The following is a 26,459-nucleotide window of genomic DNA, read 5'->3' on the forward strand; positions in this document are numbered from 1 at the left end:
GCCCGTCCCTCTCTAACATGGAGATTGAATCAAAATTAAGGCCACAGAGCCTGGGTCTCCAACCGACAGTCTCAGAGTAGAGCCTCTGATAGTAGGAAACAATCCCCCTACACATGTCCTCCTCCCTACACATCTCCACTCCATCCACGTATATATATTTGCATGTATATCATATGGACTTGTTGTTCTTTAGCCCCTGTTTTCAATTTAGGGAAATTCAATATTACATTCTAATATTCTATTAAGAAATATGAATGTGAAAAAAAAAAGGTGAATGTACAATATAACATCACGAACTTAGTAGAATAAGCATGTATGAGATGAAACGTGGTTGTTAAGGACTATCTATGTGGGAGAGCAGTCCTCCTATTGCAAGTAACTAGGAACTCCTTGTTAATAAACTCTCTTGATTTGTGGGTTTGTATTGGATTAAACCTATTGTTAACAACCATCTACTTTAAAAACTTAAGTTACTAGAGAGGGTGTAACTTTAAAATTTAAATCCTTCCAACACGCCCCCTCCACGGAAAGTATCATATCGCTCAGGTATGAACAACAAGAGCAGAGTGGTTGTCCTTCTCAATCACAGGGGCATGAATAGATGCTTTTCGAACTTGAGCAAAATTTTCACTAGCTGTGGGTATCTCCTTGCCAGAAAATATCTGTGAACTGATCCGAGCGAGTTCGGGCTTAAGTCCATATAAAAATTTTGCCACCCGAAACTCCTCCCTGTGCCCTTTTTGTTGTTCTACGTCTGTAGTCAATGGTTGGTAGACATTCAATTCTTCCCACATACCCTTCAGTTTTGAGTAATAATCTTCAGCAGAACGATCTCCCTACTAGCGATTTAAAATATCCTGGTAGAACTGATAAATAAGAAATATTCTTTTCTGAAGAATACATGTCCCTGAGATTTTCCCAGATATCTTTGGCAGATTCTAGGAATGACACAATTGTTGAAGATCTCAGGCTCCAAGCTATTCCATAACCAAGTCATAATCTGAGCATCATCTTTCTCCTAAGCCTCAATAATATTTTCATCATTGGGGGGTTTGGTTAATTCAAGATAAGACAGTTTTCCTCGAGCTCGTAAGAACACCTCTACGGCTCAAGACCATTCAAGGTAGTTCAAGCCTTTCAGTTTGGTGCTGGTGATTGAGTCGATAGACCCAAGAAGATGAGATTCCTTGGTATCCATAACAAGAGTTGCCGAACAAATGAGATATAATAGCGAGAGGGAGCTGAGATAAGAGAACCAAGATCAAGCCCAGATAAATTACCGAGGGGAGAGGCGAGGAGGAATCCGAGAGAGATTGCCGAGACGAGAACCGAGATCACCAAGGAGAGATTGGCAAGAAGAGATTGCTGACTTGCCGAAGAGATTGTTGAGAGAAAGTCGAGATGGAATCAAGATCGGAGTCTGAATAAGACTGTAAAAAAATTTAAAGAGGAATCGATATCCACTCTAATACCATGTTAACAACCATCTACTCTAAAAGCTTAAGCTATTAGAGAGAGTGTAACTTTAATAGTTAAATCCTTCAACACCTATTTTTATAACAAATTCCTTGAAAGATAATTTTAGTTCTGAGTGCAACATGTTGGGTCAACACGACTTAAGTTGGCAAAATTTAAACAAAAATGAAGTCTATAATTATTTATTTTCAGATAGTTTTTCCGCAAGATAGTTACTTAGTTGGGTAACCTCAATCCAAGAAGTTCTGCAGATTTCAAAGATTGAGTGTGGGTTCTATATTCATGCATTTTATTCAGTAATCATGTTTATGGTTCATAACAAACATGTTTTGATCCTAAAAAGAAACTTTGGTAAAAGTTGTTTTGAATTGATAAGTGCTGGTGGGGCAGGGAGTTTGATCGATCAAAGCATTTATCAGCCCTGAACAGTATCATTCAAACCTTGAGTATGGTAGTTTCCAAATAGGTTTCATATTCTCATAACGCTAAACCTTTCAGCCCTAAAAGTCTGTACAAACACACCCATGTTTTCAGAAAAAGTTGCCAAGCATAAAGAGACATACTGAATGCATTCTAGCAAACAATTGCTAGAACTTTTGTTTCTTTCATTCATCATCAAACATCTACATGGTGAGTGTTACTCAGTGTTAGATCAACTTTAATCCAAGGGCATCTAGGAGTTCAACACTCAACTAAATAACACTACAAGCTTGAACAATTAGTGGAGAATATCAAACACAAAGAGAAAGAGAGGATCACGTGAGGGGGCAGATTTGTTGATCAATGGCATCAGAGTCCAAGAAGGAGCATCTGACATTAGTCTGGATCTGAGGTAATTAGGTGATTGTAGGGTTTAGAATCTGAGATCTAGGTTGTTATTACCTTTCTTCTATTATGGATTTTGTCGGCATTGACTTGGTCTCACGGTTATTTCAATGGAATCTTCATTTATATATTTTTTTGATAAGTAAATTTCATTAAAGAGCACTCAAAGGGGAGTGCAGCCCAAGAACAAAAGCCAGACCAAGAGGGTCTGCTACACAATCAATGTATCCACAAAAGAAACTATATCCCCCGCTGATTTACAATTCCATCCCTAAACCTCCCCCCCCCCCCCCCCCAAAATAAAGAATATAGAACTTGAGCACCCAAGCAACTCCATCAAAGGACCGCCTATTCCTCTCGCGCCACAGCCCCCACCAAAGGCAAAGGGGTGTCACCCTCCATGCATCTCGGACCTGCCCCCTCACTGCACGCCCTCTTCAAGCCTCAAGCATGCTCGTGGGTAGGGCTGGCTAAAAATGACCCAACCTGTCAACCCGCCCAAATCCGCCCAGTAATTAATGGATTGGGTGAACCATTTTATACTTGGTAAAAAATGGATCAGATTTAAATGACATTACATTTAGTGGGTTGAGAACAGGGTGAATATGGGTACCCGTGTTTACCTGTCCAATATCACCTGTATAAACACCCACCACCTATATAAGCAGTTAAACACCCATCAAAAGGAACCCTAATTATTCAATCTTGTGCGGCTCTCTCTCTCTCTCTCTCTCTACCCGGCCCTCTCTCTCTCTCTCTCTCTACCCGGTGCTCTCTCTCTAGGCATTTTCTTTCTATCTCTGCATCGTGCTCTCTTGATTCACATCTCAGGTTGATTTTTTTCTTGTTTATATGTGTTGTTTTTGTTAGATCTTGTTTACTGCTCTCTTTCCGTTCAGTTGATCAAGTATTAAGAGCTTTTCACATGTTCATTTATGTGCTATTAGAAATTATGTGTAGGATTATTTGACCTCAGTATTATTAGTGGCTTTCCCTTTTGTTGCTATCTTTTATTAGTATTGGGTTTTTTTGGTTAGGTCTCAGTTTTTGTTCAACTAAATCATTTTCCAGATGCAAAATATTGATGTTTTCCTTAATCTCTGTTCTGTGAGTCCTTGTATAAATTTAAATATATATATATATTTTCTTATAGAAAAAGTGAATCTTTGTGTTCAATTGACTCTGTAAATTATTCTTATTAGAAGATTTCCTGGTGGGCTTTAATCTATGGGTTTTTTTTTTTTTTTTTTGATAAGTAAAAATATATTAGAAAAACGTTCAAAAGGGGAACGCATCCCTAATACAAGAGAAAAGATCTAAGGACCAATAGAATCCAAGAGATCAAAGAAATCATCAATCGAGGAGCATGTACTTCCTCTAACATAAAAGAATAAAGAACGAAGAATATGAATTTTTAAATTAGCTAAGGACGATTCTTTTCCTTCAAAGGATCTGTTATTTCTTTCACGCCACAAACACCACCAGACACAATGAGGAACAATCTTCCAATAAGCACGAGCTTGTTTCTTAACAGGACAGCTTTTCCAAGCGTTAATCAATTGAGAGGAGTGCTTAGGCATTACCCAAAAAATGCCGAAAATGCTGAAAATAAAACTCCAACAACCAAACGCCACAGGACAATGCAAAAGAATGTGATCCACAGATTCACTATCATCTTTGCATAAACAACACCAATTAACAATGACGTTGCCTCTCTTTCTCAAATTGTCCAAAGTCAAAATCTTCCCCAATGTAGCTGTCCAAACGAAGAACGCGATTCGAAGAGGGGCTTTAGAGCACCACACGGACTTCCAAGGAAACTCGGAACCAACGAAATTGGATAAATGAATAAACATAGAGCGGTCATCATACCGACCATGAGCCAAAGGAACCCACAAATATCATCACTCCCTCTGCCAATATCCTTCTGCCTATACAAAATATCCAAAAAAGCAGAAACTTCCTCCATTTCCCAATCCTGAAAAGACTGCCTAAACCGCACATCCCACGTAACTCCATTGTTATCAAGATGATAACAATCAATCACGAAAACATGCTTATTAGTTGCAATGCTATAAAGCCTAGGAAATGAGTGTGAAAGCAACTGGTCGCCACACCAAAGATCCTCCCAAAAACGAACATGCCTGCCATTACGAACTTTGAATCTAATAAGAGTAGAGAAAACATCCCATCCCTTCCGAATAAATTTCCACAAACCAACGCCTCCCGTAATAGTGACTGGAAGAGATGACCAACCCCCACTCCCCTCACCAAAACGACACGAGACAACTCTTCTCCACTGACGATGTCGTTCCCTTCCAAATCGCCATAACCACTTTCCTAAGAGAGCACGATTAAAAGGAACAATTTTTCGAATGCCTAACCCTCCGAATCTCAATGGTTGGCAAACTTGATCCCAATTAACAAGATGATACTTAAACTCCTCTCCCCTTCCACCCCACAGAAAATCCCTCTGAATTTTTTCAATTCTATCAGCAACAGAACATGGAATTTGAAACAAAGATAAAAAATAGGTAGGAAGGGATGAAAGAGTACTCTTTATAAGTGTGACAATCCCACCCTTAGATAGATACTGCTTTTTCCATCCTGCTAATCTTTTCTCATATCTATTAATCACTGAGTCCCAATTCCCAACCAGAGTAGAAGAAACTCCCAAAGGCAATCCTAAATAAGGAAGAGGAAAAGAACTAACTCCGCACCCTAAAACAGCAGCTAAGGAGGAAATATCTGGAACATCCCCCACTGGAACAAGCATACTCTTTCCGACATTAATCTTAAGCCCAGAAACTGCTTGGAAGCAAGCAAGAGTGCACCTCAGATATCTGAGTTGAGAAATATCAGCATCACAATATACCAAAGTATCATCAGCAAATAAAAGATGGGAAATCTGGATCTGATGATCAACATCTCTGCCAACTCTGAACCCCCTAATGTAACCCAAATCTTCCGCTTTTCTCATTAATCTAGTCAGACCTTCCATAACGATGAGAAAAAGAAAAGGAGATAATGGATCACCTTGCCGCAGACCACGTGAGCTAGCAAAAAAACCCGCAGGAGAGCCATTCACAAGAACAGAAAACATAACTGATGAGATACAAGTGTCAATCCATTTTATCCATCTATCACCAAATCCCATCCTCCGAAGAAGATACAAAACAAACTTCCAATTAACATGATCATAAGCTTTCTCGATATCAAGCTTACACAAAACGCCAGGAACCCCGCTTCTTAATCTAGAGTCAACACATTCCCCAGCAATAAGAACAGAATCCAAAATCTGCCTTCCACCAACAAAAGCGTTCTGCGATTCTGAGATAAGACCATCCAACACTTTACTCATCCTGGAAACAAGAACCTTGGCAATAAGCTTATACATACATCCGATTAAGCTAATTGGCCGAAAATCCTTGATATCAGATGCACCGCCCTTTTTAGGGATGAGAGCAATAAAAGATGCATTCAAAGATTTTTCAAATGTGCCATGAGAATAAAAATCCTGAAAAGTACTCATCACCTCCTCTCGCACCACCTCCTAACTCTCCTTTAAAAAGCGCATAGTAAATCCGTCTGGCCCTGGTGCTTTGTCCCCGTTGCAACTAGAAAGTGCCTTAAGCACTTCCTCTTCCGTGAATGGAATCTCAATACTATCCCTATCCATCGCAGAAATAGTATTAAATGGAAGACCATCAAGAGTAGGTCTTCGATCCAAAGTTTCAGTGTAAAGCTGCTGGTAAAAAGAAGCAATTCCTCCGCGCACATCTTCTTCTCTCCACAAATCGAAACCATTAACCCGAATACTTCCGATATGATTACACCTTCTGTGAGCATTGGCCAGTCTATGAAAGAATTTTGTATTCCGATCACCATCTTTTAACCACAAAGCCCGAGACTTTTGACGCCACGAAATCTCCTCCATATGAGCAATCTCAGCAAAAACCGCTTGACAAGAGGCTCTTTGAGAGCGTAAAGACTCCCTACTCTGTCCCACCTCAGCTAAACGATCAAGCTCAGCAATATCAGCAAGGGCTCTATTCTTTTTCCATTCAAGATTCCCAAAAACTTCTTTATTCCATCTCTTAAGCTCAGTTTTAAGAAACTGAAGCTTTCTAGCTAACACATAACTAGCAGAGCCTGTGAAAGACCCTTTTTGCCACCAAGACTGAACCTTCCCTTGAAAGTCTTCAGATCTAAGCCACATGTTTTCGAATCTGAAAGGAGTGCGTCTAGACCTCAAACCACCACAATCCAAAACAAGAGGTACATCCTTGTTTGGAGGTATGAAAATTTGTGAAAGTGGAAGGATGACTCATCCATCCTCTTTTCTCTTCCCTCCTTGTCTCCTCTCTACCAAACGAATGACGTTTGTTCATTCCTTCCTATCTTTCCTCCACCCCTCTTCCTTCCTTCCTTCCTATCAAATGGACCATAAGATGCACAATTATGCCTCTTCTTTCTTTTCTTAAGTCAGTGAACATGGTTCTGTAGTCCTTTTGAATTATTTTCTGCAACTTGCATATTTGATTAGGGCGTCATTGCATGGTCCACTTGTAAAATCCTTGGGCTGTCGAGCGTGAAAACGAGCATTCAAATCTTGAGAGTAGCCACTTCGTACAAATAATGCCCAATGTTAGGTTTGTATTCAGTTCACCCTCTCAACAACGTCTATTAATGGGTACCACAGCCCTTTTTGATTTGCATGTGTCATTCTTGACCTTCTTGGCACGAGTCTTCAACTCTTCATCAATATATGGAAGCATGTATTACTGGTACTCTTTAATTCTTATGCAAGATGGATCCCATTTTTGATGCCTCTTCTATCTATAAGCGGTTGAGTTGAGTTAAGTTGACATGCTGCTTACTTTTCCTTGTTATATGTTAGGTGTAGTCTTGTCCTTTTCATTTCGTAATTTCAATCTGGGCATCAACTTCCATTGTTGCATTTGTTGAATGCTCCTAGTCATTAGGGACATTGTTGCATTAGCATTTGTTGAATGTTGGCCTTATTTGTTGTTGTTCCGTGGGGGGACTTCATTATTCAGAGGTCTAGGCCCCTGGGGTCCAAATTTGGTTCGCAGGTACACAAGTGCTAGATTTGGTGCATACGCAACTGGTGACCTTTTGACTGAAGAGGAGTCCAGTTTACTGACAGGTACTTAATTAGATCTTTTGAAAGTGTATGGAGCATATTGACCTAGGAAGCACGGATATGGACATGGGTACGAAATGATAAAGAATAGGACACAGATACGCCAATTTTTTATTTTATTTTATTTTTTTATCATTATATATATAAATAATAATTTTTGCTAATTTTATTTATATAATCATGAAAGAAATCACTAATTTGGAGCTTAGAGTTAGATGTATGCCATTTTTGCGTTGTTAAATTTTATATTTATTTTTTAATTAACCCATTGTATATTTTAAATTGCACTTAGTCCCAAATTTAAAAAAAAAAAAAAAATTACAAAAGCGTCCCATCGTATCTTGAAGCTGTGTCCAACTAGAAAATAAAAGATTCAAATCTTAGTTGTATCCAACCAGAAAATAAGATATTCTAGCCGTGTCTGATGTCTGACACGTGTTGGAGAGTTCGAAATTGCCACGGAACCCTAGGAAAAGTGTCCGTGCTTCCTAGATACTGACTGACCATAAGTTTGTGTTTTCATGACAGATTATGCTTACCATACTCTGGCGGCTAAAGGTAGTGGAGAGCTGTGCTTAAAATATATCTTTTCCTTTGGTGCATTTGCTCGGATGCCTCTTTTACACAGGTACAATGGTTTCACTTTTTCAAAGCTTTTTCTTGGATCAGTAAAAGAAATAAATGATATTATTGCTGGAATATTTTTATTGGGAGATGACTAAGGGGTATAATCCCACTTGAGCCATAGATGTCAATGCAAAACTGCAAACTATTCCTATCTTTATTTATTTATTTTTGGCACAAGTTGCATTTTAAGATGGAAGGAGATTCCTTTCACTTTTAAGAATGAAATTGAACGGGTGGTGCCTCCCTTTCAAAGTGTAGCTCCACCTGATTTGACTAGGCTACCCGAAAGTAGATCAAAAAGTAATCGGTAATCCTACATAATCTTAATTCACAGAGATGGTTGGTTGTTTGGACTCGTGCAGAAGTGAAGCAAAGATAACTATTATTCGTTAAGCAGTTAGAAACCCAAATATCCCAAAACATTTTTTTTTTGATAAATAAAATGTATTAGAAAGCGTTCAAAAGGGGAACGCATCCCAAGAGAAATACCCCAAATATCCCAAAACATTACATGGCCTTTTTACAATTTTAGCCTCAATATTATTATAATCATATCAAAATTAACGTAGAAAATATCAATCTGATGAAATGACAAGCGGCTGCCATTGTAAAATCTGATAAAAAGGTAAAAGGTGATTGTCAAGATGAGTTTCTCTCCACCCGACCCCAATTCCTTTGTGGGGGGGTGGTTGAGTATCAACTAGGAAAAAAAAAGAAGGTTTCTCTCCACCCAATCTCACTTTGTAACCCGTCTTGTTCTTACACAAAATCAAAGATCCATTACATACAGGATGTTGTAATCATTGTTGTCCCCTCATGCAGTCTGTACCTCCACTGCAACACATTGGGGCTTTAAGCCCACCGGTTACCTCCACTTTCTTCCTCTTCTTTCCCTCTGCTTTGACGAGTGGTGAGCTGCGACAAATTTAGTGTCAACTGTTAAGTAATTTAGCAGTTCTCCTCTGATCTTGACGATGACAGGTCATTTTCTTGCCTTCGCTAAACCCCATGAGCTACCTGGTAAACTCAATTTGGAAGGGTCTTACACTATGTATATGTCTAAAGCATAAACCCTATGATAACTAATTTGGATTCATCACGGGAAGAAGAAAAAGCATATGGTAGAGTCCCAAGGATATAATTTGGTGGGCTCTACGAAGATAACAAATCCCCTCACAATCATAACAGGTATCCATGATATGTACATGAACACAAAAAATAAAGTTGGTACCACGTGGTGAAACTAGTGAGTTCTCCATAAATGTAGGATTGCACCAAGGATTGGTGCTATGCCCATATCTATTTGCTATAATCTTAGATGAAATAATAAAAAATTTTCAGAACGAGATTCATTTGTTCATGATGTTTGCGGATGATATAGTATTCTTAGGCACTTCTAGAGAGAACCTAACAACAAAACTAGAAATGTGGAGAAATGCGTTAGAATCAAAATGATTGAGAATTAGTCGAACTAAAACTGAGTATATGGAGTGCAAATTTAATAAAGACTCGGTTATTGATAATATAATGTTTACACTTCAAAATAAAAAAAATACTCAAAACAACGATTTTTAATGTCTAGGATGTATAATACGAAAGGATGGAGAGATAGATAGTGATATAACTAGTAGAATTCGAGTGGGTTGGACCAAGTGCAGACAAGCTGGTGGAATCTTAGCCAGGAGAAATTGGTACAATAAGCCGTGGATACACTTCTTGATAATGGAATTCGTGGAAAATTCTATAGGACCGTTATTAGACTAAAAATGAAACAAGAGTAACACCTTTATGTAGTGGAAATGATAATGCTGATGGATTAGTAGAGTGACTAGGAGAGATAGGGTCACTAATGGGAGGGAGAGAGAGAATACGGGTGACTCCCATTAGCGAGAAAATTAGAGAGAGTAGACATGGTTTGGACACCTACATCAGAGTTGTAGAGACGCACCGGACAAACGAGGAAGACTAGCTTTAATTGAAGGTAAGAGATGGAGAGGGCGACCAAAAATAACATGGATGAGGTTATTAAAAATGATTTTCAAAAGTTAAATATAATAGGCGAAATGACATGTAATAGGAAGGATTGGAGAAAGATAATTCATGTGGCCGACCCCATTCATATGGGTTATGGCAAGGATGACGGTGATGAAGATTTTACTATTTTTGGCCTATCAGGAACAATTTTGCAGGCTCTCATGCTTCTTTATATGACCGTTTTAGCCGGTTATTTTAATCAACTAATTTCATAAATTATGGCTTGCTTTAATCAACCTATTGGATTTATAAGATGGAGGGAGAGAGAGAGAGATGTAGAGAGAGAATTGGGGTCTTGTGATCTTAAGCAGATAAGGAAAGATCAGGAACAAAAAAGATGAAGAGATGCAAAGAGACAAAGGTGGCCTTGTGGCCACTGATTTAATCTTCAAAAACTGGTTGCTTCATAAAATGAAGATCTCTAGGCTCCTTAGAAAGACCTCTTTTTCTCTCTCTACATTGTTGCTGCTCCTCTTGCTATCTTAACCTCAAATGAAAATGTTACACCAACCCAATCATTGAAGCTGACCTGCAAAACCCAAGCTCCCTCCTTCAACTAAGATTACTTCTCAAACCCATCCCCAGACCCACCACTATGACCAATCCCTTTATGTCACTCCTGACCACATGAAATTCTCCGTCCACTGTTACTGCTGCCACCTTTGCCTTCCTCTTTATCTGCTGCAACAAATCAAATCTCACACAAATAACCTTCCTATCCACGGTCGAATAGTTTATTTTTATCCTTTATTTTATAAATTCTCAAAGCAGGATAAAAAATACAAAATTTGCAAATTTTTTGCAAGAACTTTTCTTCTTTTGTGAAAGTTGATAGACTTTTTTCTAAATGCTTATAATTTTTTTTTACGATATTATGATGAAATTTTAGTGAAATGAAATTCAAATAAAATGAAATATCGGTGCAAATATACTTTCATGAAGGCTATTTTGTCATACAAAAGAGCGGATAAACTCGTCATCTTAGAAGAATGAACTTGAAATTGTCATTTTGTTTAAAAGAAGGCAATTTGGGCATTGTGGGAATATACGATTAATTGGACCATCAACAACATAGGGGAATCATCAAAACCTCAAGGGAGGTTGATCATAGTTTTTGCTCAACTTCTACGTATGAGTGATAATTAAACTTAAAACTTCAAGGAGGTTATGGCAAGGTTGTTAAAATCGGGATTATACCTAGAATCGTTTTGGGCTCCGTAGAATCGGATAGAGAATCGTAAGATTCTACCAACTAATAAAAATACAGTTCAAACTAACTTCTTAAGCAATAATATCTTTAAAAATATAGCAAGAATAAGGCTAAAACACAAAAAAAAGAACACTAGAACAGAACAGAAGCAAGACGTGTTCTAATAAAGGAGTGCACAGACTTGATTGATTCGTAATTTCAAACAAAACATTGCAATACAGAAGTTTGGTTTGATTTGAGGGAGTTAATCTGGGCGGATAACAGGCCCTTCAGAAAAAGAAGAAAAAAAAAAGGAACAAAATAACGAAAGAACAGAGCAGAATCAGAACCAAAAAAAAAAAAAAAAAAAAAAAAAGAACCAAAAAATGAAGGAACAAATTTCAATCATCATATTCAGAAAAATAAACAAATTTCAGGAAAAAAAAAAGAAAAAAAGAAAAAGAAAAAAGACAACACTTTTTAAGTTTGAGTGATGTGAGAAGTCTATCAACTCTGTCGAAGAGAGTGTCAAACTGCTAACTAAATCAAGGTCGAAGAGCCAGCAAATGAGTTTGAGTGCCTAATTGAAGCTATCCATGTTGATGAGCCAGCGATGTCGAACAGAAGCCAACTTGTGGAGAAGAGATGACTTGTCGCGGAGCCAGCCATGTCAAGACTCTAGAGAAGAGTAGAAGAGAGCTACGGGTTGTGTGACTTTTGTCGCGATGTGTCTGAGACGGGAGAAGAGTAGAAGAGAGGCGAGAGCTACAGGTTGTGTTGCGATGCAGAAAATTAGGGCTTCGGATTTGAGTTGTAATGCTATATTGCTGTTTTGGGCCGTGGGCCTTTGTGTTTTAAGAAGCCCAACCATAAAAAAGTGAATAGGGCCATCCCAACAAAGGAATGAGTCAAAATCGGGCTAAGTAGCTAGAATCATACGATTCTGCGATTTAAGGCCCGATTCTATCGATTCTGGGGCGATTCAAGCACTGTTTGCAATTTTTATGCGATTTGGATCGATTCTGTGGGTGGGATCGTAGAATCGCAGCGATTCTACGACCCAGAATCGCGATTTTGATAACTTCGGGTTATGGTAATTTATTCTTTAAAATATCATCGCAATTTTACCTTCTAATAATTATCTTAGGTTATTGAGTCGTGTGTCGATTAATTCCTACTCAAATCTTAGGTTGAAATGAATGTCAAATGAGTTATTTTTCGATTATTGTCTATAATCGAAAGAAGATTATGAGAACACGTCAAGAATCTCTCAAGCTCAATGACATATCTAGATTAAGGTATGTTTCCATTCATGACCTAGGTCTGATCCTATTAGCATATATGATAGCCACGATTTATGGAATGACTTACCATATTAACAGAGATTTGATTATGCATATGTTAGCATATATGATAGCCACGATTTATGGAATGACTTACCATATTAGCAGAGATTTGATTATGCATATGTTAGCATATATGATGGCTACCATTTATGTAATGACTTATTATATTAGCAGATATTTGATTATGCTATAGAATATGCCATAAAATATAGTTTAGAATATGCTGTGATTTGATTTAGATTTTATTTTGCTTCCTTTCTTGTAATATGAGCATGTGCTCTTTTTATCTATAAATACTAGAGCTGTGAATGAGTGATTTATCTCATTCAAGCCTTTACACGATTCTTTCCTTTTTCTTCTATATTGTATTTCTACTTGGTATCAGAGCCAGTTCCTTTTCACACCTTTCAGCAGCCTTGCTACTTGTGTGACAGCCACCTTAGGCTGTTTGTGACATCGTGTGACGTTGCCTACACTTGTTTTTTTGTGTTGCTGTTTTGTGATCGAAAACATGTATTTTTAAGTTTTACAATTTCTTTTTTACTCTTCTAGGGTTGGGTAAATTGGGATTGTTGGTCTCCAACACCTAGAAGGGCTTAGGTAATTTTTTTTTTAGTCTACAGAGAAGTTCCGGATATTAAGAAGGAGGTTGTCTGGCCATATGTAAGCGGACAACGCTCCTTAGAAAGAGTATGTATTTGGATTTTTCGGGAATGGTCTGAGGAGACATTGTTATTGTTTATGGTCTGAGGAGACCCTTTGATTTATTAACAGAATTTGTAGTGTTTTTGGAGTTTTTTTATTGTCGTGTGATGGATTATGGTAGATTCAGGGTCCTCGACTGTTAATTTTCTTGGCTCAAGTTCTGTCGGTGGTTGTGCCATTTTTCTCACCAACTCATCAGAAAATCCAGGACTTCAAATCACCACATTGAAGTTGGATGGCTCTAACTATTTGATTTGGGCACAATATACCAAGATGTTCATTGGTGGCAAAGGCAAGATTAGCTATATTAATGGTTCTGAGAAAGAGCCAGCTGAGTCAGAGAAGGCATATCCACAGTGGTTTGCAAATAACGCTATGGTTATGTCTTGGCTAGTCAATTCGATGCAACCAAACATAGCCACTGGCTATATGTTTATGAAGACTGCTAAGGAGATTTGGGATTCAGTTTAACGCACTTATTCTTAGAGGCAGAATAATGCACGGATTTTCTAGTTGGGGCAAGATATCACCGGGATTTCTCAGGATGACTTGATAGTTTCAGGTTACATTGCCAAGCTTAGTGCTATTCGGGAGGAGATGTCATATTATGATTCCTTCCACTCTTGAAAGGATCCAGATGCTGCAGTTTTATATGCAAGGATTGTGGAGAAGAATCGAGTGTTTCAGTTTCTTGCCGGGTTGAACGACGAATTTGAGTATGCTCGTGTTCATTTATTAGGCTTATCTTCATTCCCTACTTTTGAGGATGTATACTCCTATGTGTTGTTAGATGAGAGTCGTCGGACTCATCCATTAGGTGTTGCTTCTGTTGATCGTTCTGCTATGGCAGTTCGGGTTCCCAACCTTTCAAGAACTGCACCATCTCGGCCAGTTCAGAGCTCTACCACCGATCCTCCTCTGGGGCGACAGCGTGGACGGTGTGACCATTGCGAAAAAATAGGTCACATCAAATCTCGTTGTTATGCTCTACATGGACGTCCACCGCAACAGAAACAACAACATTGATCCTCTGCACATTCTGTTACACAACCAGTCTCGTTGTCAACTCCTGGCAACTCTGCCTCTACATCTTCTGCCACAATTATCTTGACTCAAGCTGATTTGGACAAGTTCAAACAATTCTTCAACTAAATGGAGGCATCATTTCAGCCAACCTCCACTTATGCCCACTCAGGTACTATTGCGTCTGCACATAGCGTATCTACATCTTCAACACCATGGATTATTGATTCTGGTGCTTCAGACAATATGACTGGTATGTCCTCATTCTTTTAATCTTATAGTATTTGCTCTGGCCATCGCAAGGTATGCCTTGCAGATGGCTCTCCGTCATCGATTGCTGGGAAGGGTCACATATCAATTACTCATTCATTAACTTTGTCAGATACAAACAAATCTTATTTCTGTTAAATTGTAGTATAACGTTCTTTCCCTCTCATTGTATTTTTTAGGATCTGGTGTCGAAACGGACGATTAGCAGTGGGCGTGAAGTGGACGGTCTATACCTGTTGGATGCTCCTTTGTCACCTTAAGCATATTCAGCTTCATTTTCTAATTCTGTTTCATCTAATAAAGCCTAGCTTATGCGTTGACACATGCGTTTAGGACATATTTCTTTCGGTATTTTAAAACATTTATTTCCTTCCTTATTTTGTAACGTGGTAGTGTCAGATTTATCTTGTGAGACATGTCACATGGCTAAACATGTTCATTCCAATTATCCTGCTGGTAGTAATAAATCTGCTTTAACAACTTTTAATTTTGTTCATTCAGATGTGTGGGGTCCTTGCCCAGTTACTTCTAGTCTTGGATTTCGATATTTCCTATTGTTCATTGATGATTATAGTCGTGTTACATGGGTTTATCTTATGAAAACCAAAAATGCGGTGTACACCATTTTTAAAAATTTTATGACAATGGTTCAGACTCAATATGGTCATTCCATTAAAAAAATCAGATCTGACCAGGATATGGAGTACACTTATGGGGAGGTACAACAGTTATGTACAGGATTTGGGATTGAGCATCAGATGGCTAATGTTAAAACCCCTCAAGAGAATGACCGTTCTGAGAGAAAGAATCGCCACATCCTTGACTTAGCTAGATCAATCTGCATTGGCATGAATTTTCCCCTGTCATTTTGGGGAGATGCAGTTCTTACAGCTGTTTACATCATTAATAGGACTCCTTCTAGGGTTCTTAACTTTACAGCCCCACTTTCATATTTACATCCCATTTCATTTCTTTTTTTGATTCCTCGGGTGTGTATTTTGTTCAGTAGTTGGGGCAGACTCGTACAAAGCTTGACTCCAAGGCTTTGAAGTGTGTGTTTTTGGCCTTGCGGTACCAGGCTCCTACTTCCCAAAGGGAGGTCAGGGGTTCGAGCCTCTTGGTGGAGGCATGTGTGTGTGAGTACCAATTAAGGAAAAAAAACAAAGAGTGTGTTTTTGGGCTATTCTCACTCTCAAAAAGGTTATAGTTGTTACCATCCTCCCAGTCATCGGCGGTTTATATCCATGGATATCTCTTTGAGTATACACCGTACTATAGTGGTTCAGTTGGTTCTCAAAGTGAATGGTTCCCATTGAATATAATTAATGATCACCTTCTTCTGTCTTCAACTTTTCTACCTTTTTTTTTTTTTTGATAAGTAAAATGTATTAGAAAGCGTTCAAAAGGGGAACGCGTCCCGAGATATACACAAAAAGAATCTATGAACTCAAAGAACCTAAAAAGTCCACAATGTCCTCTAAAGAAGAATAATCCCTCCCCCAACCTCAACAAAAAAGGGTACAAATAATAGAAAATTTCAGCTCTCCAATAGAGGACTCCTTTCCATCAAAAGATCTTTTGTTCCGCTCTTTCCAAAGACTCCACCAAACGCAAAGAGGGGTCACCCTCCAGAAGTCTCTAGCCTAAGCCCCCACCCATTGGCCCCTCCAGATATCAAGCAATCCTCGAGAAGTCTGAGGCATGACCCAATGTATGCCAAACAAACCAAGCAAAAGACTCCAACATTCATAAGCAACAGGACAATGCAACAGAAGATGATCCACGATCTCCCCAAAACACTTGCAAAGACAACACCGGTTAATAATGATATGTCTTCTCTTCCGTAAATTGTCCAAAGTCAGAATCTTACTCCAAGCTGTAGTCCACACAAAAAAAGCCACCCTAAGGGGCGCCTTAGAGAGCCACACCGTCTTCCACGGGAAGGGCAACCCATGAAACCCAAAGAGGCGCATAAAGAATGACCGGACCTGGAACGTCCCATTAGAAGAAGGCACCCAAAACAAGGAATCCGCACCAGTGCCATCCAATTCCTGTCTATACAAAAGGGCCAACAAGCCAATGACATCATCCAACTCCCAATCCTGAAAAGGTCGCCTGAATCACACAACTTCTCTACCTTTACCTGTTTCGTCTTTTATAATTCCTCCTGGTGATACCCCTCCAGCAGGGGGAACTGTTCCTTTTCCACAGGTTTATAGTCTAAGACAATAGGTACAAGCTTTTACTCCCACAATCGACTTCCCTGTTCCTTCGGCACCAGCTCCGCCTTCTCAAGCTATTGTTTCGCTTGATGACCGCCCTATTGCTCTTCGAAAGGGTAAATGTTCTTGTACATACCCTATTTCTAATTTTGTTTCTGATTATGCTCTCTCACCCTCCTATCGGAGTTTTCTTGTTTCTGTTACTTCGGTTCCTCTTCATTCTAGTGTTGTAGATGCACTAGCATAACCTCAATGGTGTGATGCTATGAAAGAAGAACTACAAGCACTTGAGAAAAATCAGACTTGGGACATGGTTCCGCTTCCTATTAGACGAAAGGCTGTGGGTTGTCGTTGGGTGTTTACAGTTAAGCATAATCCAGATGGGTCAGTTGCTCGTTACAAGGCCCGGTTGGTTTCCAAGGTGTTATGCTCAGACTTATAGCATAGATTATCAGGAGACTTTTGCCCCTATTGCCAAGATGAATACCATCCGTGTATTATTTTCCGTTGTTGCGATTCGATCTTGGCCTCTATTTCAGTTAGATGTCAAGAATGCCTTTCTCAATGGTGATTTGCAGGAGGAGGTGTATGTGGCACTGCCATGCTCAAGTTTGGTTTCCATTAGAGTGCAGCTGATCATACCTTGTTTTTACGTCATTCAGGCGGTAAAACAGTTGCTCTCATTGTGTATGTTGATGATATTGTTCTTACCGGAGATGATACTACCGGAATTGCTGAGGTTAAGAGCTATCTTGGCCGTCAGTTTGAGATTAAGGATCTTGGTCCTTTACGGTACTTCTTGGGCATTGAGGTGGCTTGCTCCAAAGCTGGCATTTTCATATCTCAACGTAAGTATGTTCTTGACTTGCTTTTTGCTTTTGGTCAGTTTGGCGCTTGTCTTGCTGATACTCCAATTGAGCAGAATAATCGGTTGGCTGATTCTGAGGGGGAGTTGTTGTTAGATGTTGGTCAGTATCAACGACTTGTGGGGAAGCTCATCTATTTATCCATGACTCGACTTGACATTGCTTATGCTGTGAGTGTCGTGAGTCAATTCATGCACTCTCCTCGTACCCCTCACCTTGATGCAGCTATTCGAATCCTTCGCTACTTAAAAGGGTGTCCGGGCCGTGGTATTTTGTTTGCCAATCATGGTCACTTACTTGTTGAGGCTTGGACAGATGCTGATATGCATGATCAATTTCAGATAGGAGGTCAACTTCGGGTTATTGTACCACTATTGGTGGTAACTTGGTTACTTGGCGTAGTAAGAAGCAGGATGTTGTCTCTCGATCTAGTGCAGAGGCAGAGTATAGGGGTATGGCTCTTGGGGTATGTGAGTTGCTATGGCTGAAAACCTTAATGACAGACTTGTGCCTTCCAGTGTTGCTTCCCTTCTCACTCTACTATGATAACAAGTCTGCCATTAGCATTGCAGCAAATCCCGTTCAGCATGACAGGACAAAGTATATAGAGGTGGACCGTCAAATTTGCACTTCATTTGTCACAAGCTCTCAGCAGCTTGCAGACATTCTTACAAAGGGTGTCAATAAGATTGTGTTTGAGAATGCATTGTCCAAGTTGGGCATTTCAGATATCCACGCACCAACCTGAGGGGGAGTGTTAGCATATATGATAGCCACGATTTATTGAATGACTTATCATCTTAGCAGAGATTTGATTATGCATATGTTAGCATATATGATAGCCACGATTTATGGAATGACTTACCATATTAGCAGAGATTTGGTTATGCTATAGAATATGCCATAAAATATGCTTTAGAATATGCTTTGATTTGATTTTGTTTCCTTTCTTGTAATATGAGCATGTGCTCTTTTTATCTATAAATACTAGAGCTGTGAATGAATGATTTATCTCATTAAAGTCTTTACACAATTCTCTCATTTTTCTTCTATATTATATTTCTAGCGATCCTTACATGCTCAAACTCAGCATATTTGTTTTAAACCCTTTTTTTTATATATTGAAGTTTCATTAAAAAAATCTCAAAGGGGAGCGTAACCAAAGAATAACATCTCGAGGTATCCGCAAAATCTACCAAGTCCTCTACATATTTCCTCCTTGTAATCCTAAACAATAGAGAACTCAGAGTGCAATGCTTTACCACTTGTATCGTAGCTTCCACACCATTGAAGGACCATCTATTTCTTACACACCACAAGCCCCACCAAATACAAAGAGGAGCTACCTGCATGCATCTTGAATTGTCTTCCCACAATACATCCCCTCCAAGATTGAGCAAGCGAGTCGTGGAAGCCGACAAAACCCATTGCACCCCAAAGATAGTAAAAAGCATAGCTCAAACATCCCTATTCATTGGTTAATGCAAAGAAGGTGACTCATTGACGACTCCTCACTCTGGCACATGTAGCCTAATTTATCACAATTTGTTGTTTCTTTGTCAAATTAGCAGGCATCAAAATCTTCGGCACTGGAACACCCCTATAATACTAGATACCACATATTTATCATGCTGGGAACCCATCCAACTCCATTCATCATCACCCTCCCTATCCTTATTTTGCTTATATAGAAAATCAAAGAAGGCTATGTTTTTGTATTGAATAAAATCAAAATTATCACTTATTGATTTTTACAAAAAACAAAAAGGTTCAACTGATATCTTAATTGATTATTATTATTATTTTATTGATGTACAAAATTTCTCAATAGAATGCTCGATCCATTGAAACTTGGAAAGTGGCCCTCGATCTAAGTGTTGATGGTTTGAAGCAATACTAGGTGCTCTCAGTTGAAGTCTCAGTTGATGCATTTGTTCGAAAACACTTTTTTGGAAACTCTCTCAAAATATAATTTTAAAAGAATATCTTTTCCTATTCCACATGGAATTTATTTCTTTAGTGGCTATAAATATGGAGCTATAGTCAGTCTTAGGCATGAGTTTTGATCTTGACACTCTAGTTTGATAATTTATATTTGAGAGAGAGAGCGCTTTGAGATTCAATCTAGTGTTTACTATAGACCATTTATGTAGATTTAATAAAGAGATTCGATGTGAGGAGTACATAAAAAATAATCAATCAAAGCATCGAATCTGCAGATTTTAAATTCTGGCAATTATATTTTAAATGTAGCAATATGAATTATTTAAATTATAGAGAGCAAAAATAAAATAACCAAGTAATCACACATAAACACAAGTTACATTAAAAACCCCGACAGAAAATCCATAAGATCCTAGGTCAGGCATTTCAAATCTACGATAAGAAGTACTAAAACCCTATGGATCAAATTCTAAACCCCACAGAATCATCTAGTTACTTCACATCTAGTCTTGTGCCACATGTATCATGAATTATATTATTGTAATCTATGGATCCGTTCTTCATGTGATTTGCTCCTCCTTGTGATTGATCTCCTTGGTTACCAATCCAATCCTTTAGTTCTTTGTTTGATTTTGTGTTGACAACCGACACTTTAAATTAGGACTACAAATGACTTGGGATGTTCATGAACAACTTGGGCCCGACTCTCTTAAAATTTGGTTTGGCTTGTTTATTGAGTGAATGAGTTCAGATTGAGTTTGTTTAGTGAAAAAAAAAGTGTCTTAAAAATGTTATGCTTGGCTTGTTATACTCCTGAACAAGCTTGTCTACTCATGGCTAGTCTTATTATATATAAGCATAGCCCAATAATAATTACTTATCCCTTTGAAGTCACAAGAGTGTTTTAATGTGTAAAGATTGAATCTTTGAATGAAAATACCTTAATCAAGGTACCTTTGAAGTCACTAGAGTGTTTTAATGTATAAAGATTGAATCTTTGAATGAAAATGAGAGTTTTGAGTTAAAACTTAATCGAGTTCCCTTTGAGGTCACAAGATTGTTTTTATGTCTAAAGATTGAATATTTGAATGAAAATACCTTAATCAAGGTACCTTTGAAGTCCAAGCCCAAACATGTTTTACCAATAAGACTTAATAAAATCATTTAATCCCATATGTGAAACATATATGTTGAATAAAAAGACATGCCCAAGAAAAAGGCACTTGTTCCCTTCACCAATCCAACTAAATATGCATCTATTACTAAGAAACACTAATCTCGTCTCGTTCTTGGTCACCGTGTTTGTTTATAAAGCCTGGGTTCCTCCTAAAAGAAGCTAGTCAAGAAGTTATGATTCTAGCCATAGCTTCCAATTCCTATATTTGAAATAGGACCCCCTTGTTCTTTTGGCTACACTGATTGATAGACGAAACCACGACGACCCTGGGCCTCGACAGGGTGAGAGTAGTTGGGTTGAAATGAGCGTCTCCTTTTTGAGGAGGTTGTGTTGCCTTCGCATGAAGATTAAGGGCTTGCAGACGGCAGAATTCCCAAACTATGAGACCACTGCAAAACAAATCCCTTATGACTAGCTATTCGAACTATGCTCTATCTGAGAAAAGCGTGCTCAGCTAATTCTTTCTTCTGCACACTCAGGCCCTTTTCATTTCAACGGTAATTTTCGCCCTTCAGTCCTCCATCACTTGGTCCTCTGATATAAGTGATCGCAATCCCTCTCATTATTATTATTATTTTTTGTCTAGAGGGGATCCATGAACGAACTATATGTAATATAGTTCAGAGTATGTACATATATATATTTATGTACTTTAATATATAGATTTTTTATATAAATTTATATAGGTGAACTTGTGTTTGTAGCATGTATATAATGTTGTTAAAATTGAAAGAGAGAAATGAAAAATGAATTACACAAGGATAGGCACACAAGGGCCAAAGGGCTACATCACCTTTATTATATTCTCTCTTAATATTGTTTACAAAGAGCACCTCTATTTTTTTTTGATAAGTTTTTATTTTTTTATTATTATTACTTTTTTGATAAGTTCAAAGAGCACCTCTATTTATAGGTGAAAGAATATAAGTGATAAATATGGAAAATACATTGATGGAGGATTAAAATCAATTCCATAAATCACTCCAATCAATATTCTATTATAGGCTAAAATCACTCCTATAATATTCTCCAACAAATGTGAATTTGAGATCAAAATTATTAGCCTTTGTAAATTGTGTGTATATTTATGTATAGCCTTTGCGTAGTAGATGTATTTGAATTGAGATTGTGTGGACAAACGAGCCCGAGCTGAGTCATGCCTGCTCTAACGAGCCGAGCTTGAGCTTGAGCTTGGCTAGACCAAACTTGTCAAAACATGAGTCAAGGCTGAGCACCTCTGTTGATTTGTCAAGTCTAGCTCAAACATACGACAGCTCAGGTTGACTCGGTTCAGTTGCAGCCCAACTCTGAATTTGTGCTCTCTGTAATTGGAATACTAAAAGAAAGAAGTAGAAAAAGATGTTCTCTGTAAATAAAAATTTATGTCCTCTGTATTGGAAAACTAAAGGAAAATTAATGCAAGACGATGAAAAGAATAATATATAAGGGTATGCCCTTGTCCCTCTGCTGCACTATATTGTTTATATTCAAATAAAACTTTCCTCTTAACCAGGGAAAAAAAAGAAAAAAAGGGGAAGAATATATGCTCTCTGTAAATTTGTTTGTGTGTATGTATCCTTTCTATAGAAATCGTGTATTCTGTACGAGTTTGAGAGCTGTAGGGGAGGTGTTTAATAGTATTCAGTCTAAAAGAATCAGGGATTTAGTCTTGGAATCAGAAAACCAAATTGACTTCCCCAACGACAGATCAATTCGAAACGTGAACTTAATCTATACTCTTTTGATGTTCAAAAACTTTTGTGTGCAGAGTCCATGGATCCGAAGTTTTTACTTTAACTAAACCCACTTTTGAATGAATATGCAATAAAAATAAAAATTACATACTACAGCTTTTGTTACAGTTTTTTTTTTTTTGAAAACAAGTTCTAATAATGTCACACATACCAAGAATTGAGCATGAATGCGAGCATGAACATGTGAAGGTTTCTTGAAGTGTTAAGTGCACTTTCATATAATTTTGTTACAACTATAATATTATTTGAAATCGAGCTCTTGCTTGTTTGAATGGAATTACCAAAGAAAGACGTACTACATGGAGTATTATAAAGCTTTGTCTCGTAGAATGAGATCCGTGCCTTGAAATTGAAACTGTTAGGGAATAGTTTAAAGTTTGAACTGATTTAGTCACATCCAATTCCAAGACGCTATCTATGCTTTCAAATGCAGAATAAACCTATGCGATCTTAAATAATGTGGCAACGATGAATAACTAGTTAGGAGTCATTTTAAGTGTTGGCATTTTTTGGTTTTACAATTTCCATCTTGGAAGGGATGGGAGGTAGTGAAATAACACCATCATGTGTTTTGGATGCAGTGCGCCAGAATGGAAAGTGCCAACCACCTTTATATATGGTTTCCAAGATTGGATGAACTACGAAGGAGCTCAAAAAGCTCGTAATGATATGAAGGTCCCATGTGAAATCATAAGGGTTCCTCAGGTCTCTCTCGCGCTCTCTATCTCTCAAAGTGGAAAGTTGGTATGTCAAAACTATTATTTGTAGGTTAACGGAACTTGTTCGATATATGATTGCAGGCTGGCCACTTTGTATTTATAGACAACCCAAATGGTTTCCATTCAGCTGTAATGCATGCTTGCCGCAGGTTTCTCTCACCTGACCGGGACCACCTCTCTCTCCCTGAAGGTCTGACATCTGCCTAAGAGGAGATAATTTGTTGTAATATTATATTCTTGTGCATAACTGAAACAGGTCTCGTAGTCTTTATGTCAAGGACCCATTAAATGTACATGGAACCATAGACATTTTTTCGGATGTACTTGTATATGATAATAATCTGTCTGTATATACTTATATCTGAAGTATATGGCTCTGTATTTTACATCATATAGTAATCCTGTAATTTAAATATTCTTGAAATTTTCTAATGTATTATTATTCGAAGTAACTTCTCTGAGACTCACTTAACTTCTATTATTTTTCGAAATAACTTTTCTAAGGCGTTGGTGGTGATGCCCGAGTGGAAAGGGCCAGGCACTTTAGTTGCCCCCACCGATGGTCTTGAGGTCGACTCCCTTCTCTATTAACCCTCTAACCCATTGCCAGGATAATAAAAAAACGAAAAAGAAAAAAAGAATTATGTATATTGTTGTCATTAAATACGAAAAATCCCATCACTCAATCAACACCCACCCAAAACGGCAAATACTATCTCCTTTCTTTATATACTTGATTAAGTCACAACTATATATATATATATATATATCTGTTCCCACAACTATTCTCCTCATGACATGTGGTTACTGCTTGTTAACGAGACATTTATCCATTATGCGCCCATGAAGAAGAACTAAAGCCAATAATTTTACCATCATTAAATCAAAACCTAGTTGCAACATGCCAACTATATCAAGCTAAATTATTGGATTTGACGGTGGGCTTGGCGCTGAAGTTGCTTCAATCGACTTGGTGCTAAAGTTGCTTCATTGTGACGTGAAGATCACACATTTAAATTTGAAAACTCAAAATGGCAAAAGTGTCGTTGCTGACTAGTCCTTTTTTACCTAACTAATTATAATGACTAAAAGCCGAGAGCTCTGAGTTAAAAAAGCAATAGCATTATGTAATTAAAGAGAAACTAATACAATGATTTTCTTACCGTAGGTAATGCTTTAGATATCAGTAGAGGGAAAAGAGAACATTTTCTTCAAGAGTTTGGGAAGAGAACCTTCTCCTGAGAAGACAAAATTAAGAGCCTAGCTCTTGTGATTTTCCAGTATAGTTTCCTATATATCTCTAGTTAGAATTTTACTCTAATGTTGTAACGACCCGAACCCGGGGGTCCGAATCGTTTACCATGTTCTTACCCGAACCCGAGGTCATCTAAGGACACTATAGTTAATTCCAAGGTCGATACATAATATACGCGCCATCCCAAAGCTATACAGAAAAAGTGAGATCACTAATATAAAAGATGTTAAAACAGTCCACTAACCCCATTCAAACTTGTGGAGGAGCGTCGTCCGCCACTTTCTTTCTGTGACCTAAAAAAAATGTAACAATATGATGGGGTGAGCCAACTGCTCAGTAGAAAGTGTTTAAGACACACCTCTTATGACCCCGTGAATCCACACAAAGAATAGAGTACAAGTAAACGGGATCATGTCTCATGAAGTAAGTAAAATAAAAACAACTATAGCAGGAATATATATCAGTCATCTGATCACCAAATACACAATATATGGCAATGTCATGCAATGTCGCTCCCCGTTTCCGAAACAATACCGTTTCACCTTTTCAAACTATTAGTGCAGTCTGACCCATGGCAACTTCATAGCGTCACTAGACGAGGATTGTCTAGCTATCCCCGACCACATGGCAACTCCAAGGCGTCGTTTAGGCCTAGGTAGCTCAACCTTGCTAGGGTCTCTCCTTAACCTCTCTAGACCACACTAATGCCACAGACCACTAGGCAATTCCTAAGCACCCGGGTTTTCACAAATACTTTTCAAAAACATTTTCCCAAAACAATTTCATTTGCCTTTCAAAACATTTCCCCTTTTTCTTTCCCAATGAATGCATGAATGCTTCATTCTTTCAATGCCAATTCAACAATGAAATTTCACACGTTCCATCTACATCACAATCATGTTTTGGGATGAAGTTCTAAACATTTATTTTCACAACAACAACATCAATTTTCATGGCAAATGAAAATCATAAAGCATACAACATGTCAATACTAAACACGTTTCTTCACCACAATTAACATATAGAACACATTAATCATCTTGATTACATACAACCACAACAATTGTAAACAAGGTAACCAAAATTTAGCATGCTTAGGATCAAAATTAGAGGGAAAAATTCACGAAGGACCAAAGAAGTTGTAGATTACAACACCCCTACCTCAAATATAGAAGAAAACCCCAAATTTGTGCCCAAAACCGAAATCCAAAGATGCTCCAAACAAGGATCGGCTCTGATCAATACGAAGTCCTCGTCGTGCTCGTCGACTTCGCCTTCTGTGGCAAAGTCTAAAACTCAACAATACAGAGGAAGAGGGAGAAGCTGCGTCAGAGAAAGAGAGAGAGAGAGAGAGAGATATGACTGATAAGATGAAATGGCTTCATGGCCATTTTATTGAAAAAGTAATGGTGGGTCCCACTGATCCTAAATATCATTTAAACATTAAACATTATATATATATGTATATGTATATATATATATGTACATACAGTAAACCTACCACAACACATGTTTAAACACAGTCACATAAAATACATAAAATAATAATGCATGATATGCAATGGACCCGAAAAAATAATCCCTGTACTCAACAACTCCGGTAGCGGGTCCTACCTGGAACATTCCGGCCCGAAAAACAAAAAAATGATGAAATTGCAACCAATGCATTTCCAAGAGTCTTAAACTCAAGGAAATGCCTCAACCAACTCTCAAACACACTCAGCACACCCCAATGTGTCCGGCACGCAAAACGAGACAAGATGGAAGTAACCCTGAAAAATTGAAAAAAATTCTAAAAAATAGAAAATGGTAAAAATCGAAAACATTACATTCTACCCTCATTAAAATAATTTCGTCCTC

The 26,459-nt window shown here is 38.1% G+C and overlaps 1 protein-coding gene across 2 annotated transcripts in view; it reads left to right on the forward strand.

The window, feature by feature from the left end:
* The window catches only part of LOC132280084 (probable 1-acylglycerol-3-phosphate O-acyltransferase), a 38,461-nt gene extending 14,665 nt beyond the window's left edge, over positions 1 to 23,796 (forward strand). Inside the window, exons 6-9 of one of the 2 annotated variants that reach the window (XM_059782201.1) lie at positions 7,398 to 7,471; positions 7,997 to 8,096; positions 23,207 to 23,330; positions 23,426 to 23,796. In XM_059782201.1, the coding sequence (XP_059638184.1) occupies positions 7,398 to 7,471; positions 7,997 to 8,096; positions 23,207 to 23,330; positions 23,426 to 23,551 (424 nt within the window). In that variant the 3' untranslated portion in view covers positions 23,552 to 23,796. Of the gene's footprint in view, positions 1 to 7,361; positions 7,472 to 7,996; positions 8,097 to 23,206; positions 23,331 to 23,425 lie in introns of both variants that reach the window. The other variant, XM_059782200.1, reaches the window with a different exon arrangement.
* The last annotated feature ends 2,663 nt before the right edge of the window (positions 23,797 to 26,459 follow it).

Source organism: Cornus florida, unplaced genomic scaffold, assembly GCF_030987335.1.
Source record: "Cornus florida cultivar Cherokee Brave unplaced genomic scaffold, ASM3098733v1 CherokeeBrave_3.0.0_Hap2_Chr10, whole genome shotgun sequence".
In the NCBI taxonomy this organism is placed as follows: domain Eukaryota; kingdom Viridiplantae; phylum Streptophyta; class Magnoliopsida; order Cornales; family Cornaceae; genus Cornus; species Cornus florida.